Raw genomic sequence first — 14,039 nt, 5'->3', positions numbered from 1 at the left:
TTCAATGAAACAAAGCACCACGCACTCTCGCCCTTAGAGATCCCTGAAGAAGTGACAAAGTCTCACAGAAAAGAAAATTAACACTATTAAAAGAACTAAAGACTCTCAAACCCAAATCGCTTACTCAAGATGTAGGACAGAATGAGGTCTTTTCAACAGGAAAAAACCTCTGAAGAGACTCTCGAAAGTTAAGATTTTTCCGATACTTATTAGGACAATCCCAACACAGATAGAAGACCTGACTTAATTAATACACGTGCGTACAAGCATGTATTTAGGCTACTAGCATACCCACTATGACTGCAAAGAGGCTTAACTCTGCGGAAAAAAAAAAAAAAAAAAAAGCACATGAGAAAGGGCCAGGGCTGGCAGCTGAAGCGGCAGACGAGGAACCCCGTGAACACCCCGCACCGCCCCAAGAGGTGGGGCCTCCCCCCGCTTCTCCGTCCATCCGACGGGCACGCCGCGCAACCCAGGCAGGCAGGCAGAGGGAGGGACGCGCTCCGCCCGGTGCGGCGACTTGCGGCCGGGAGGTGCTGGCGGCGGCCCCAGCCGCGGGGTACAGCGGCAGGGCTGGGCCGAGCCCGGCTCGGGGGCGGCGGAGCGGAGCGGGCCGGGCCGGGGCGGCGCCGCGGCCGCCTCACTCACAGTAGTACGCCACCACCGGTTCGCGCTTGTCCAGCTCCTGCGCGGTTCGCAAATGGTGCTGGATGCTCTTGAACTGCTGCGGCAGCGGGGGAAGCGCCGTGGCCGCCATCGCGCAGCGACAACGACGAACGGACGGAGAGACGGCCGAAAGCGGCTCTCGCCCCCCGCCCGGCGCCGGCCGCTTCCGCTTCCGGCAAGGGACGCCGGCGCGCGTGCGCGGGGGGCGGATGCCGCCGGTGGCCGTGCGTCCCGGGAAGAGCGCCCCCTGCTGAGCGGGAGGCCGGCGTCCCCGAGGCTTGCCGGGCCGTGCCGGGCCGAGTGGCTCGTCCGTCCGCCCGCCCGCGGGACCGTGCGGCCTCGCGCTTCTCCTGCGTGGCCCGTTAGTGATTGAAGCGCGTCCCACAGCCGCCGTGCGGAGGAACTTGGAGCCCCCAGGGCGGCCGAGGCTTCCTCTGGCCCAGTCGGGGCAGTGGCGGCCGGGTTCCGGCTCTCAGGGGTCGAGAGGCTACGGCCTCCCCAGCCCTTTTATGCCCCTTCAGCACATCAGCCCAAAGAGCTGTGCAGACCTTCCTCTTGGAGCTAGAGCTGCAAGAAAAATCCCTTTTCAGGTTGAAAAACTTTCCCCTTGGGCTGCCCCAAGGCTCACCAGCGGTATGAGAAGCCCTCGAGTGCTGGACCACACCTCTACACCTGGGCCTCTGCCCTTGGTCTCGCTGCTGCTCGCAGGAGAAGCCTTGTGCTACCCGTGGCCTCGCTAATAGCGCTTCACTGGGCTGGGCTGCTTCCGGGCAGCTGTCAGCAAGTCTGCCAGACCTGGGAAGTACATCTCGCAGGATTACTGCTTCCCAGATAACTCAGGGAATCTCTCTTTTCGGGGAGAGAGGATAAGAACAGCAAAAGAAATGGGAACCGTTGAAGCAAACGTTTCAAATGGGTTTCAAATGGATCTCACAAATTGCAGTATAAATTATTTTAGTGTCTGTCATCTTCTCATTCTGACAGCATAGTTAAATGATTTTTAAATTTCTTTTAAATGGCTCTGTTGCCAAATTTCCTCCTGGTCTCAAAATGGCTGTCTGCAAGGCAAAAGAATGTCAGTGCTCCATGGGCATAAAGAAAGATGCATGTTGTTGGTAGAAGAGGTGGCTGCATTTTCTCATTGCTATCATGGGAGAGTGCTGAAAGGGGAACAGAAGGGAAATGATGGCTGAACAGAAGAAAGGAAGACAAGAAAGGAACAGAACAAGGAGTGCTTATAGAACTGGGATGTTGTGGTATACTAGATGTTGGCTGGCCCAGAGCAACTATACCTTTGATGTAAAGGCAATCACATCACTTACTGGATGTATTTAGCTTGTTTCATTGAAGATGATAGAGGGAACAATTACAGATCTTTGTTAAGTGAGAACTGAAATGGGCATGATGTCTGACTAGAGACAAAACTGACTGCAAACACATGAGCTGGGGATTGCTTTGAATGCTGTCTGTGAAAATGAGGCAGCTAGAGTATGATGAAAAACAACAAAAAAGTCAAAGAAGCACTTATAATGTGACCCTGATGTAAGCAACGAAAATACTTCATACTATGTTCTGGAAGATGGGACTTTGTGTTTGCTGTGTAAAGAAATAGAACTGAATCAAAGAATCCTCAAGTGTATTATATAATTCCTTTCATAATGGCAAAAAAAGCCTTCAGGATCATCTTGAATATTTGCTAAGCATTTGAGCTAAAATCAGTGGAACACTGAGAAAAGGATGCAGACGTTATAAATCTCAAGAGGGAGTAAAGGAGGAAGGAAGCTGATGGAAAGCAATGTGAATGATGATAAAAGTGGTGGGAGTTTGGAAGACTAGGAGAAAGAAAAGTTTAGAGACACTTGAGAATACATGAGTGCCGGGAAAATAAATGGCAAATTTAGGAAAGAAAAGTGTTGACAACCATGGGGAAATGTTTTCTTTACGTGGACATAACATTTCCATCAACGTGTTCCAGAAACTAATGACGGAATCAGTGACAGAAAAACCTTTGCACTAAAAGGCAATAACGCACATTTTGTTTTTAAATGAAAAACTGAAACTGAGGAATTTGACAATTTTAATTTCACAGGAACTGCAGAAAAAGATTTGTGTTGGAAGAAGAACGCTTTTTAATACGTTCCAGCTTTTGACCACCAAGGGAAAGGGCATGGTGGTAGGTAACTCAGCTCCTAGAGCCCCCCCAAGGGTCCTCAGGCAGTCTCGTGCCAGTCCTGGCTCTGCAAGGCAGGTAACAGGGCAGTCCCTTGAGGGGCTGGGGGTTCTGGCACTCCTCTGACCTTTCTGAAGTGTTTTGAAATCTACAGAGCAACCACAAACAATGGTAGTATTAAGCAGCAGGGAAAACACTGACAAGCTTGTGATGAAATTGTTTTATTATTATATAAACATCTGATTGTGATTTGAGTACAGTTGGTCATGACTGTACCTAGCATATGAAAGTAAATTCTTTTTAGTAGTAATATATATATTGTATGTCATTTATAAACAAAAATATTTTTTTACCTGAGATTATGTTTAAATTGCAAAGAATAATTCCAGATGGATACCGATGTATACAACAAAAAAATAAACATGTATTGACCAAAGCATATGGTATATTATGCAAACAAGATGTTAGCACAGTGACTCTTATTTCACTTGTAATGCTTAGAAATATCTAATTTATATTGTGCAAATCTGATATTGTTGACTGGACATATATATATGAGACTGCATATAACTTCTATTCATAGGGAAAAAATAATACAACATTAATGCTTTAATACAGTGAATGTATTGAAATTTATCATCTTGTTCTTGATCAGCGTATTAAAAAAATCACACATCTAGTTGTTACCCACTTTAGATTAAATAGCCCAGAATCAATCAAATCCAAGACACCTAAATCATGCAATTCCGTTTCTGTAACGAGGACTGCTTTTGTGGGTAAGGATTACAAGGCTCTTATAACCCAACCTTGTTTAGGACTGCTTAACTAACAGTCGGTGCTAAAAGATTTTGTAGTAATTTTTCCAGAATTCTCCAGATATTCCTGAAAGAACCTGTCATTGGGATCTCAACTTTTTATGCTTACACCAAATATTTTTTCACATAAGTTAAATTTAATTCAAAAAGCAAACATGTTCTTTGCCAGTGTTACAGGCCTCAAACTGTCCAAAGATGCTGACAGATTCCTTTTGACTTTGCTGGTTCTTGGATCACTGTTAAGTAGTGATGACTCTGAGTCTCTTGTTTCACTGAGATTCGGAACAGAAATTGTTAAATTTAGTAGCTGTAGAAAATTATGAAAGAGGAAGAGAAAGAAACCTTCCATTTTTTTTCTTCTAGAAATTGAGGGTATTTGAAAAACAAACAGGAAATAGCTAATTGTTATGATTGCTAGTTGTATATATTTTATATAGGAAGCCGCCTCCTCCTTTCTTTCCAGTTCTGAAATCTGTTTGTTTTCCATTATCCATTTCAGCACAAGGAATAAAATAATTTTAAGATGTCTGTTAGTCCTTACGTTTAAGATGTTTTAGTCCTTAAGGAGAAACATAAAAACATCTGATACTTAAATGAAGATCAAGATCTAACCTATCCAAACACACTTACTGCATGGAATAATTTCAGTATACAACTTCTTTTTAACTGTTATTCTAGCAACTTTGGTCAGAGCAATAAGAACTTAGATGTGACACACACAGCAAAAAATTCTGTGGGCCCTATTCTGCAGTCACACACAAGCAAAACTCTCACTGAAATCAAGGCATGATTGGACCCAGAAAAGGCTTTTCTCCAAGATTTTCTTTTGACATTTTTAAGCCTCTTATGCAAAACTAAGTCATAAGCCCCTTTTACTCCTTCAAAATGTGATCAAACAAAATTGGTAGAAAACCTCTACGTCTTAAGCCAAAACATAATGAGGGTAAGGCATGCCAGTCAGCACAAAGAATACCATTCTTCCACCTTTAAAAGGACATTCACAGCTAGCAGATGACAGTAGGAGGACTGCTGCAAAGTAAGCTGGTATCGATGGATATGTTGTCATCACAGCCTAACCAAGAGTCTCTGCTCCTGGGGTCAGAGACACAGGTTGCAGCAGTGGCACTGCTTGGGAAAATGTTTGAATGCTTTCTGGTACCCAGAGATTATCCAACATTACTGCTTTATTCTCAAGCCATAAGAACATGTAAGAAATTTGGAATAGTTTTTCCTGGAAGGTAAATACCTTTATTAGCTCCAATTGCATGTGTTCAGAAAAGCTGTGAATAAAAATACATTTATAAATAATCTCCTCCTCACACACAGACACTCCTCTGGAGGCAAAACTATTGTATGTGTCAGGTCATGAAAACGTGTTACTCTTGTAAATCTTACTGCCTTTGATCTTGGCATGCAAACAAAAATTATTCATGAAATGCGGTAGCTTTTAGATGAGGAATAGATGACTACTCTGCAACAGTGATCTTGGGTGTGGTTCTCTTCTGCAACACTGCATAGACGGCAGGAGATGTTTTTTGTTAGAGCTTGAAATCGTTGTTATAAAACTTCAGGTGGACAAGGTGGCAAATGACTAGGAGTGATTGACATCACTGAGTTTTTAAGAAACCCAGCCTTCTACATGTGATCTCAAAAATCTCGGCAACACACAAGAACACTGTAATCACAGTAAATGTGTACATTGCAATAAGAAAAATTGTCTTTTCAAAGTGCTCTGGCACCATGCACCGGGTAACGTTAAACTTTTTTTCAAGTGCTCCCATATCGCACATGTAGATCGCGTTCACTTTGAAACCAAAGAGCTGAATCTGAAGCCAGAAAGCCACAGCTTCAAGGATAATCCTTAAGAAAACAGAGAAGATATAAAACCCAGTGTAGAATGACTTTTGGAGGTTATCTTCCTGTTTGATGCTTTTACATGCAGCATAAAGATGAAAAAAGGCCCCAGGTACCAGTACAATCACCAGCTGTAACGCCCAGAATACCTAAAATGTAGCAGAAATGTAGCTGTCAGATCATTTACAACTGCATTGGGACAGCTAAAACACGCGCATATTGGAACATTTTGCAAGTCTGTTTATAATATATATCAAATGTATAAACACTAAGATAACAATAAAGGTAAAAATCACTTTAATTTGCAAAGTTCGGTTGGTTTCTGAAACGTGAGGATTGTTGTTATGAAGGATAGAAAGCAAACTCCATATCGAGTCTCAGATGAAAGGTTATTAAAAAGAAAATATTCATGAAAAAGCTAAGTGATAATTAACCCAATCAGTTTCTACTTCTTATATTGAACAATTATGTCTAATTTCTGCAGTATATTTTCTTAACATTGGATTTCTACAATAATAAAAGAGAATTACCTGAGGAGTTATAGGCCTGAACTGGTTGTAACAGAAAAGATTAACCTCTCTCTTGTCTGGGTCACAGCTGAAATGCAAGGCCTCGTTTCCATAAACGGCAAAGCCCAAAACACCAAGGAAAAACATACGCACTGAGCCAAAGAAAAGAGTGTGGAATTGGCCAATTACCGTTGGTGGCCTGAGCTGCAAATCACAGGGTTATTCAACATGAAAACAGAAATGAACAGCATTATTGTTGGAGGCCTACTAGCTCCTTTTATTTATCCAAAATATTTATTTTATTCTACTTGGTTTAAAAGGAGAGAGCTTGCCTATGGAGGCTGCAGTAGCTATTTAACAAAATAACGGCTTAGAACACTTTATTGCTGCCACTATTTTTATATAAACATTCATTTGTCTAGCACTTATCAGTTAATTTGTTTCACAGCCTTTCTCTGTACTCCGCTGTTGCAGAATGCACCAGACGGAGCCGAACGCTCCGAGCGCCGGGCCCTTCGTTTTGCTGCTGCGCTGATTTACGGGACGTCAGGTGACGGCAAAACAAGGACCGCCGCGCCAGCAGCAAACCTCACCATACTTATTCTTGCAAATTAAATTCCAGCTCCCTCACGGGGCCATTTCTAGCCCCTCGGGAGGCCTCTGTCGGCGGGCGTCGCGTCCGGCCCCGCCGCGCAGCGCTCGGGGGCCGGGGGACGCGGCGCGGCTCCCTCCCGGTTTGGGGCCGGACCCCTCGCTCCCGGCTCCGGCGCCGGGTCCGCTCCCCCCTACTCACACATCCCTCCGAGAAGCTCCGCACGTAGCTGGGGGACATGTCCGCGGCGGCGGCCGGAGCCAGCCCCGGCCCCGGCTCGCTCCGCCCTTTGCCCCCGGGCAGGGAGCGGGCACAGTAGCGGCGGGGCCCGCCGGCCCCTAATCCCCGGCCAGCACCGTCAGCAGCGCCGGCCGCCACCGCCACGCCGCTGCCGGCTGCTCCCCCGCCCCTGCCCCGCCGCCTTACGCCGGCCTTTCGGCCCGCCCCGCGGGGTACCCGCAGCATCGACCGTCACCCGGCCCGGCCCCGGCAGCGGGGATCCCCCGCGCCGCCCCTCTCCCGCCGCGGTCCCGCTCCCGGTCCCGGTCCCCGTCCCGGCCAGAGGCTACGCGGCAGCCGCAGCCCCGGCAAGGAGCTCTCGGGGCTGCCGCCGGCGGGAGGAGTCGGGACCCCCGAGGCGGGGCGCAGCGGCAGCCTCCCGGGCTGCCGGCAGGTTCAGTCGACACCACCGAGAGTTTAATCACTTGGTTTTAACCAAGTACAATAAAAAGTAAGGATGCAACCGGCCGTGGAGGTACAAAATTCTGAATTCAAAGAAATAACAGCGCTTGAACAAAAAAAAAAAAAAAAACCACAAAAAATTAATATTGAGCACTCAAGTGCTGCTACAAATATCTTAATGGCAATAACTGCTATTAATAATTTGTCAGCCTACTCCATATGCACAGTTGAAAGAACTCCAGAAGAGCCATGCATGGGACAGACACTCCTGGGAGTGAAGAGCTGCACAGTGAAACTCAGGGATGTACTTCTCAACACGTTGGTTTGAACCTAATGGGAGTTTCATGAGAAGGTGGAGAAAGGAACGATGGGGATGGGAAACCAGAGGAGGGGAAGAGGTAGCTCGTCCTTCATCTCTGGTGCGCAGTAGTTTATTTAGCGTTCTGAAGAGGATGCACAGGAAAGTGAAATGCAGCCACCAAATCCAAAGCGGCTCATATATTCTTTTATCTCTAAACTCCTGAGAAAGCCTCCTTCGTAACAGTGTGACTTCACGGTGATGTAACAAAAAGTGTTGCTCCATCTGTGATGTGTGCTCATACGCATGGATACGGAGGGAGGAGGAGGGAAGAGATGGGAATCGGGGTTCATTTTATGGGTGGGTTTGTCTGCTGTGGCTCTAAAAGACACCACACTGGATGTACTAATGGCACGATTAGAATGACTGTTGTAAGACAGTGGAACACCCTTTGTAAGGGGAATCTGCTCTTACCACAGCTTCTTTTTCGGGCGGTTAATTAAATGTTTATTTATCTTCTGGAGGACCGTAAAAGGTGTTGTATTAGTAGCACTGAAACGGGGTTTCTAAACTTTCTTTCAATGCAATCTGCTGCTCCACTGTGTAGAGAGAATGCTGAGGTTTGTATATACTGAGTGAACTAAAAGTAATAACGTAATAACATCTCACAGTGGTACGTGATCTGCAATAAAATACTGTGGTTCCCAGGATGTGTGACTAACTTTCACAAAAATGCAATAATTATTACAGTGAATTCTTCTTCTCATAATACATATGGAGCTTAATTATACTCAAAAAAGCAATTTTAAATGTTCCCACAATACTATAAAATTACAAAATTACCTCAGCATGCTGGACAGATGTTTAATATCAGTAATATTTTAATCATTTAATTCTTGTAAAATGTGAATTGCTATTGAAAATCTACTGTTGAGTGTACTTCAAATAATACTCGTATTGGTATTTCTTATGATGTCTTTAAGCAGAAATATTTTAAAAAGCAATAATGGGAAACCTGAAAAGCTCCTAGTTTCTAACCCGAGGTAGATCTTTCAATGCTTTTTATTATGCTTGGTATAGTAGCAATTATTTTCACATTAATCAGTAAACAGGAACCCACAACAATCATTAAGTTTGGTCAGCAAGCATTTGATTTCTCTATAGATAGAAAAAAAAATTAAAACCGTATTTGGGGTAAAAAGCTGCCCTATACAAATGCTACTTCGTATCTTTTTATTGTTAGGTGGGGATAACATAACTATTTATGTGATGGGATCATCTAATCTAGAGTAATCAAATCATTCTCTGTATGACCTCAGTAACATTACAGAAACTTGAATTTCTATTCTGTGATAGAGATGCTAAATGAAGAGTTAGCTGGCAATGCTCTGCTTTACTTCTGGGAACACATAAGGAATATGGCTGCATTGAAATAAAAAATGGATTCTGGAGAGGTTGTCAGATAAACCCAATACAAGCCCCATGGGTGTCTGCACTCAGACCCCACTGAATGTGATGAATGGGCCCACAATAAAACTGTCGGTTTCTTTGAAGTGTCTCAAATACGTGTTATGTGAGCCAAAGCACAGGAAGCCCATTATCTTCGCACCAGGAGGAACTAATAGGAGTGTTTTTCTTTTGTCATGTATGTTCAATAATGTGCTTTGTAACACCACATTAAGAGGATAACTTGAGATGGGTGTAGAGTAAGCTGGTATTGTGCAGTCTTTTTGAATACAGTCTGCTAAGGCAACTCAAGCCATTCCTTGGGAATTTCTTGACAGAAAATCATTATTTGTTTTGAATCTGCAGGAGTGGCTGTCTGTTGGTTGTCTATCATGCCCAAATGGGATAGAAGATGTTGATATCACACTTATTTGTAAGTGAGTCCTAAGCCTGGCTTTCAGCTGAGGATTGCAATTCAGCAGTGTGCTTTTTAACCTTTTAATGAATTGAAGTCCTACTGAATAATCACAGTTAAATAGAAACTAAAGGCATGCATAAAGCTGCACTTGTGCTTAGAGGGACGAACTGCATGCTTAACATTAAGCACCCAGTTCTTTGCTTTATTAGTCTGGTTAAATATAATGGCACCTATTATCCTAGTGTCATGAAAAATGGCACAAAATAAAATGGCACAGAAAATGAACTGGTATCAAGATAAGTTTTTGTCCACCAAAGAGAGCTTCCATGCCTAAATAATGGAGACCATCTTCTTTTGGCAGCTTTCCATCATTGCCTAGTTCTGGAAGCACCTGAAGCTTAGGCCCAGTGGAGGCCTCTACTAGCTGCAGACAGGTGCCCCCACTGATCTGGGATGGAGGATGCTTCATCTTCACAGAATCACAGAATCATTCAGGTTGGAAAAGACCCTTGGGATCATCGAGTCCAACCATCAGCTCTACTCTACGAAGTTCTCCACTACACCATATCCCCCAACATCTCATCCAAATGACCCTCAAACACATCCAGGGATGGTGATGCCACCACCTCCCTGGGCAGCCTATTCCACTGTCTGACCACTCTTTCTGTGAAAAATTGTATCCTAATGTCCAGTCTGAACATCCCCTGTTGCAGTTTAAAGTCATTCCCTCTTGTTCTGTGGCTAATTACCTGTGAGAAGAGACCAGCACCAACCTCTCTACAATGTCTTTTCAGATAGTTGTACAGAGTGATGAGGTGTCCCCTCAGCCTTCTCTTCCTCAAACTGAACAGTCCCAGCTCCTTCAATCTCTCCTCACAGGATTTGTTCTCCAGGCCCTTCACCAGCTCCGTGCCCGCCTCTGCACTCGCTCCAGCACCTCGACATCTCTCTCGTATTGAGGTGCCCAAAACTGGACACAATACTCCAGGTGAGGCCTCACCAGTGCAGAGTACAGGGGGACTATCACCTCCCTACTTCTGCTGGTCACACTATTTCTGACACAAGCCAGGATGCCGTTGGCTTTCTTGGCCACCTGGGCACACTGCTGGCTCCTGTTCAGCTGCTTGTCAATTAGAACCCCCAGATCCTTCTCTTCCAGACAGCTCTCCAGCCACACCTCCCCAAGCCTGTAGCCATGCATGGGGTTGTTGTGGCACAAGTGCAGGACCTGGCACGTGGCCTTGTTGAAGCTCATCCTGTTAACGTTGTCCCACCGATCCAATTTATCCAAGTCTCTCTGTAGTGCCTCAACTAGGGTAGGAGGTGGGTGACTTTCTCAGATCTTCCTGACTGCCGGCTGGTTTATGTTTAGCATGAAGAGTAGCAGGCAGGATGTAAAGTCTGGGAGTTTAGAAGGATGGATTAAAGAAAGTCTGGGTTTATTGCTCAGGGGTGTGGTGCTAAGTCTGGGGAGATGTGTGTCATATATAAAGCTTCTTCCTCACTTTTTATGTTTTTGGTTTTTGGTTTTTGTTTTTTTTTTTTGTTTTGTTTTGTTTTGTTTTGTTTTTATATTAATGCAAAGTCTGTTTAATCTAAAAAGCATATTTTGAAAAATTAAGAAATAGGCATGATGAATCACTCTAGCATTCTTTCCTACAGTCACCATGTCCAGTCTTCAGACTTAACAAAGCAGATTTTCTATTTCGGTGTTTGTTGCAACTTTGCCAGATTTAGGAGGCCACAGACTACTGCTTGCAGCCCCACACTCCAAGGACATTACACTGCCAGTGGACACAGCTTGGCTCTGACTGCAGAGTGTCGCTACTTTTTTAAATCTCTGGAGAGTGTTCAAGGGGAAAGGGCTGTATGGCAGACATCTGACATATTTTCTATTAGTTAGCTGCTTCTTAGAGCTTACCCCCGAGCAACCATAGTTGAACTCAGCATTTCTCTTTTGAACATCTCTAGTTTGCTAGCTTATGCCATTTGTGACTTCCTCTACACAAACTCACAACAATTCTTCTTTTTACAGTAATTATCACATCCATATCTCCCAGGGAATTGCACTGGTATCACCTATGAGGTGATTAACTTTCAGCACTATTTTACTAGTAAAAGAGTCATAGACATTTGATGTTGGTATGTCTAATCTTAGAGTTTGAGTTCTGGCCTTAGAGATGTGGCCTTAGAAGCTGAACCTTTGTCCTCCTTGGAGGCTCCACAACATGGAATATTTCATATCCTGGTAGAGAGCGCTTGCCTCCATCTCCTCCTTTCTCCAACTCTGCCTGCTCTTCCCAGCTGCTTCTTGGGCCCACTTCTAGCTAATGCTCAGTGTTTAAAAACAGATAGTATTTGTTCCTTTTTTGTTGTCTTATTTCTTTTTAATGCATGACTGATCATCTGTCCTTCAAACATGATCACTTCAAGGGTTGCATTTAAACAATTCTCATTTAGTTTGCAAGCATGCATGCTTAATTAAAGACTACTTACTGCAGGTAGTTTTGGTGACAGGTATGCTTGGCTCTTCATGGGTCTACACGAAGTTTGTTGGGATGTGCAAATCTGGAAGTGCACAAACACGTGTAGTCTTTTTCCCTGCTAGAAGCAGTTCTCGATAGAGGGCGTTTGTGAGATGCATGGAGTTCCTCATTCCTACACAGGCTGATTTTGCATCCCTATGTTTGGGAACTACTAACGAAGCAAATTTGCCTCTCACATTTCCAAGTTGTTGCAGTTCCTGCCCCGTGGTGTTGCACTTCCAGATAGGCTTCACCTGTGCTGGCTGATGTCAGCCTGTGCACAGTTTCTTTTCCACTAAGATTTACCTGTGGTGCTTTCTGCTCTTGTGCCAAGTACTGTGTCACAGCTGCATGATGAAATTGTCTCTAGACTGTAATCTGAAAGAGTCGGGTGGATTCTTTTGTTTGAAAAGAGAATGATGAACTGTTTGTTTATGGGAATCTGAATTCCGGCTGGTTTATGTCAGGGTCCATGGATCCTTTCCCTCTCCTTTTTCCCCTGCAGGAAATTATATTCATGCTGTTTGAGTGTATTCCCTTGTCTTGACACAGACATCCGTTGAATGACATTAGATGCATAATCTAACTTTCTGCTTCCTTTGAGCTGAGACACTCACAGTCTCCAAAGCTTATTTCCTTGCTGTTAAGAGTTCTGAAAATACAGAGTAGATAAAAGCAAGTACTGGTAAGAATCAGGAACATAAATTCCCACTGAATATGTTCCTAATTCCTCAACCTTAGGAATTCCATCCTGTGACTAAAGGACAGGTAAGACATACTAGGATTGAAGAAATTCTCCTGGAGGGCAGTGGTAGGAGTGATGGTATTGTGCAACAAAAAGCAAGGTGTCTGAACTCTCTCCATGCAAACTGCAAGAAGTTTATGTCAGTAGAAGCTTTTAAAGTGTTCCGCTGATATTCATGCAAAAAGACTCAGCTTCCTGTTGACCCAAATAAATCACTATTAAAGGCATGTTGACTTTAAACTATTCTGCTAATGGGAATCATATTGATTTTTCATATATAAACCCATTTTCAAATAAATTAGTGAAAGGGTCATACTCTGGGGTCATAGTGTTAAAAACACATATTGAATCCAATCAATGGGAACCACAAAGGTGGATTTGGACTGTTTGCAGAAACCTGAATGTTGATTTTAGAAAAGTTCATGTATGCTCGGCAAAGTAGAGGGTCCCAGCAATTGTGATAAATATCAGGCCAACAGTAAGGCTGCCTTGGAGGGAATGTAGTTGAATTTAACATCATGTGGAGGAAGTATGATCAGTGACAAGAATCACTTCCAGATGAACTCTGTGACAACTCCAATCAGCTGCCTAGTGGTAAAGGTGAAGTCTCTAGCCTGATTGTTTTGGAGGACTAGCACTGGCTGGGTTTCCTAATAAACTAATCAGCATTATATAAATCAGTAATTTACACAATTGTAACACATTTATAAATTCAGGAAGTGAGAAGAGTCACGAAGATCAGTCGATAGATAGAGATGTTTAACTTTTAAGAATCAATATTACTTTTTGTTTGATAAACTTATTAAAAAAGTTATTTAAGATGAATTGCTGATGTCTTCTAAATTTATTTCCTACACTGGACAGCATGCCATGGACCAGGCTATATATTACTGCACATGTGCCATGCTTTGCTTCTGCCATTTCAGTGGTCAAACTCTTTACCCCACTTCAGCAAGTCCTCCATGCATTCATTTTCTTTCTCCATATCCCTGTCATAAACCCATAGGGCTTCAAGAGAACTGTCTTAATAATATGAACAAGCAAGTTCACTGCATGCTCATTTATCCTCCATTTTAAGAAGAAGAATCAGTCTGCAGAGTATGTTACTGACAAATTCTGTTATTCCTCTGCCTTAGCTATCAAAACTTCAGTCCAGTAGGTCTGACGCTCTTCCTGCATATTTGCACTGCTACCTATATCTGGGAACAGATGGGGCTGTTTGGAAAGCCTATACATGTGCAGACACTAGGAAGTAAAAGCAAGAAACACTAGGGACAAATGCTACACTTTGAAGAGGCAAACAATGTTTATTCTCCACTG

The 14,039-nt window shown here is 43.8% G+C and overlaps 2 protein-coding genes across 4 annotated transcripts in view; both read right to left on the bottom strand.

The window, feature by feature from the left end:
* VTA1 (vesicle trafficking 1) overlaps nucleotides 1-830 on the bottom strand; it is a 41,386-nt gene extending 40,556 nt beyond the window's left edge. For 2 of the 3 annotated variants that reach the window (XM_074896450.1, XM_074896451.1), the window contains exon 1: nucleotides 649-830. In XM_074896450.1, coding sequence (XP_074752551.1) covers nucleotides 649-757 — 109 coding nt within the window. In that variant the 5' untranslated portion in view covers nucleotides 758-830. Of the gene's footprint in view, nucleotides 1-291; nucleotides 319-648 lie in introns of all 3 variants that reach the window. The other variant, XM_074896452.1, reaches the window with a different exon arrangement.
* Nucleotides 831-3,041: 2,211 nt separating this feature from the next.
* GJE1 (gap junction protein epsilon 1) lies at nucleotides 3,042-6,976 on the bottom strand. Its single transcript, XM_074924435.1, has 3 exons — nucleotides 6,808-6,976; nucleotides 6,036-6,218; nucleotides 3,042-5,654 (listed from the first exon to the last, which is right to left on the bottom strand). The coding sequence occupies exons 1-3, from the start codon at nucleotides 6,844-6,846 to the stop codon at nucleotides 5,259-5,261; spliced, it is 618 nt and encodes a 205-aa protein (XP_074780536.1). The 5' UTR covers nucleotides 6,847-6,976; the 3' UTR covers nucleotides 3,042-5,258.
* Between the last annotated feature and the right edge of the window lie 7,063 nt (nucleotides 6,977-14,039).

The sequence above is a fragment of the Athene noctua genome, chromosome 1, assembly GCF_965140245.1.
Source record: "Athene noctua chromosome 1, bAthNoc1.hap1.1, whole genome shotgun sequence".
Taxonomy (NCBI): domain Eukaryota; kingdom Metazoa; phylum Chordata; class Aves; order Strigiformes; family Strigidae; genus Athene; species Athene noctua.
The sequence above is the reverse complement of the archived record's forward strand: the minus strand, read 5'-3'. Positions and strand labels throughout refer to the sequence as shown.

Bases quoted from the DNA above. Each gene is read 5' to 3' on its own strand.
- GJE1 (XM_074924435.1), bottom strand. From the start codon at position 6,846: ATGTCCCCCAGCTACGTGCGGAGCTTCTCGGAGGGATGT. The intron at 6,219-6,807 runs GTGAGTAGGGGG...TGTGATTTGCAG, and splicing joins GGAGCTTCTCGGAGGGATGT to CTCAGGCCACCAACGGTAAT. The intron at 5,655-6,035 runs GTAATTCTCTTT...GCTACATTTTAG, and splicing joins TCAGGCCTATAACTCCTCAG to GTATTCTGGGCGTTACAGCT.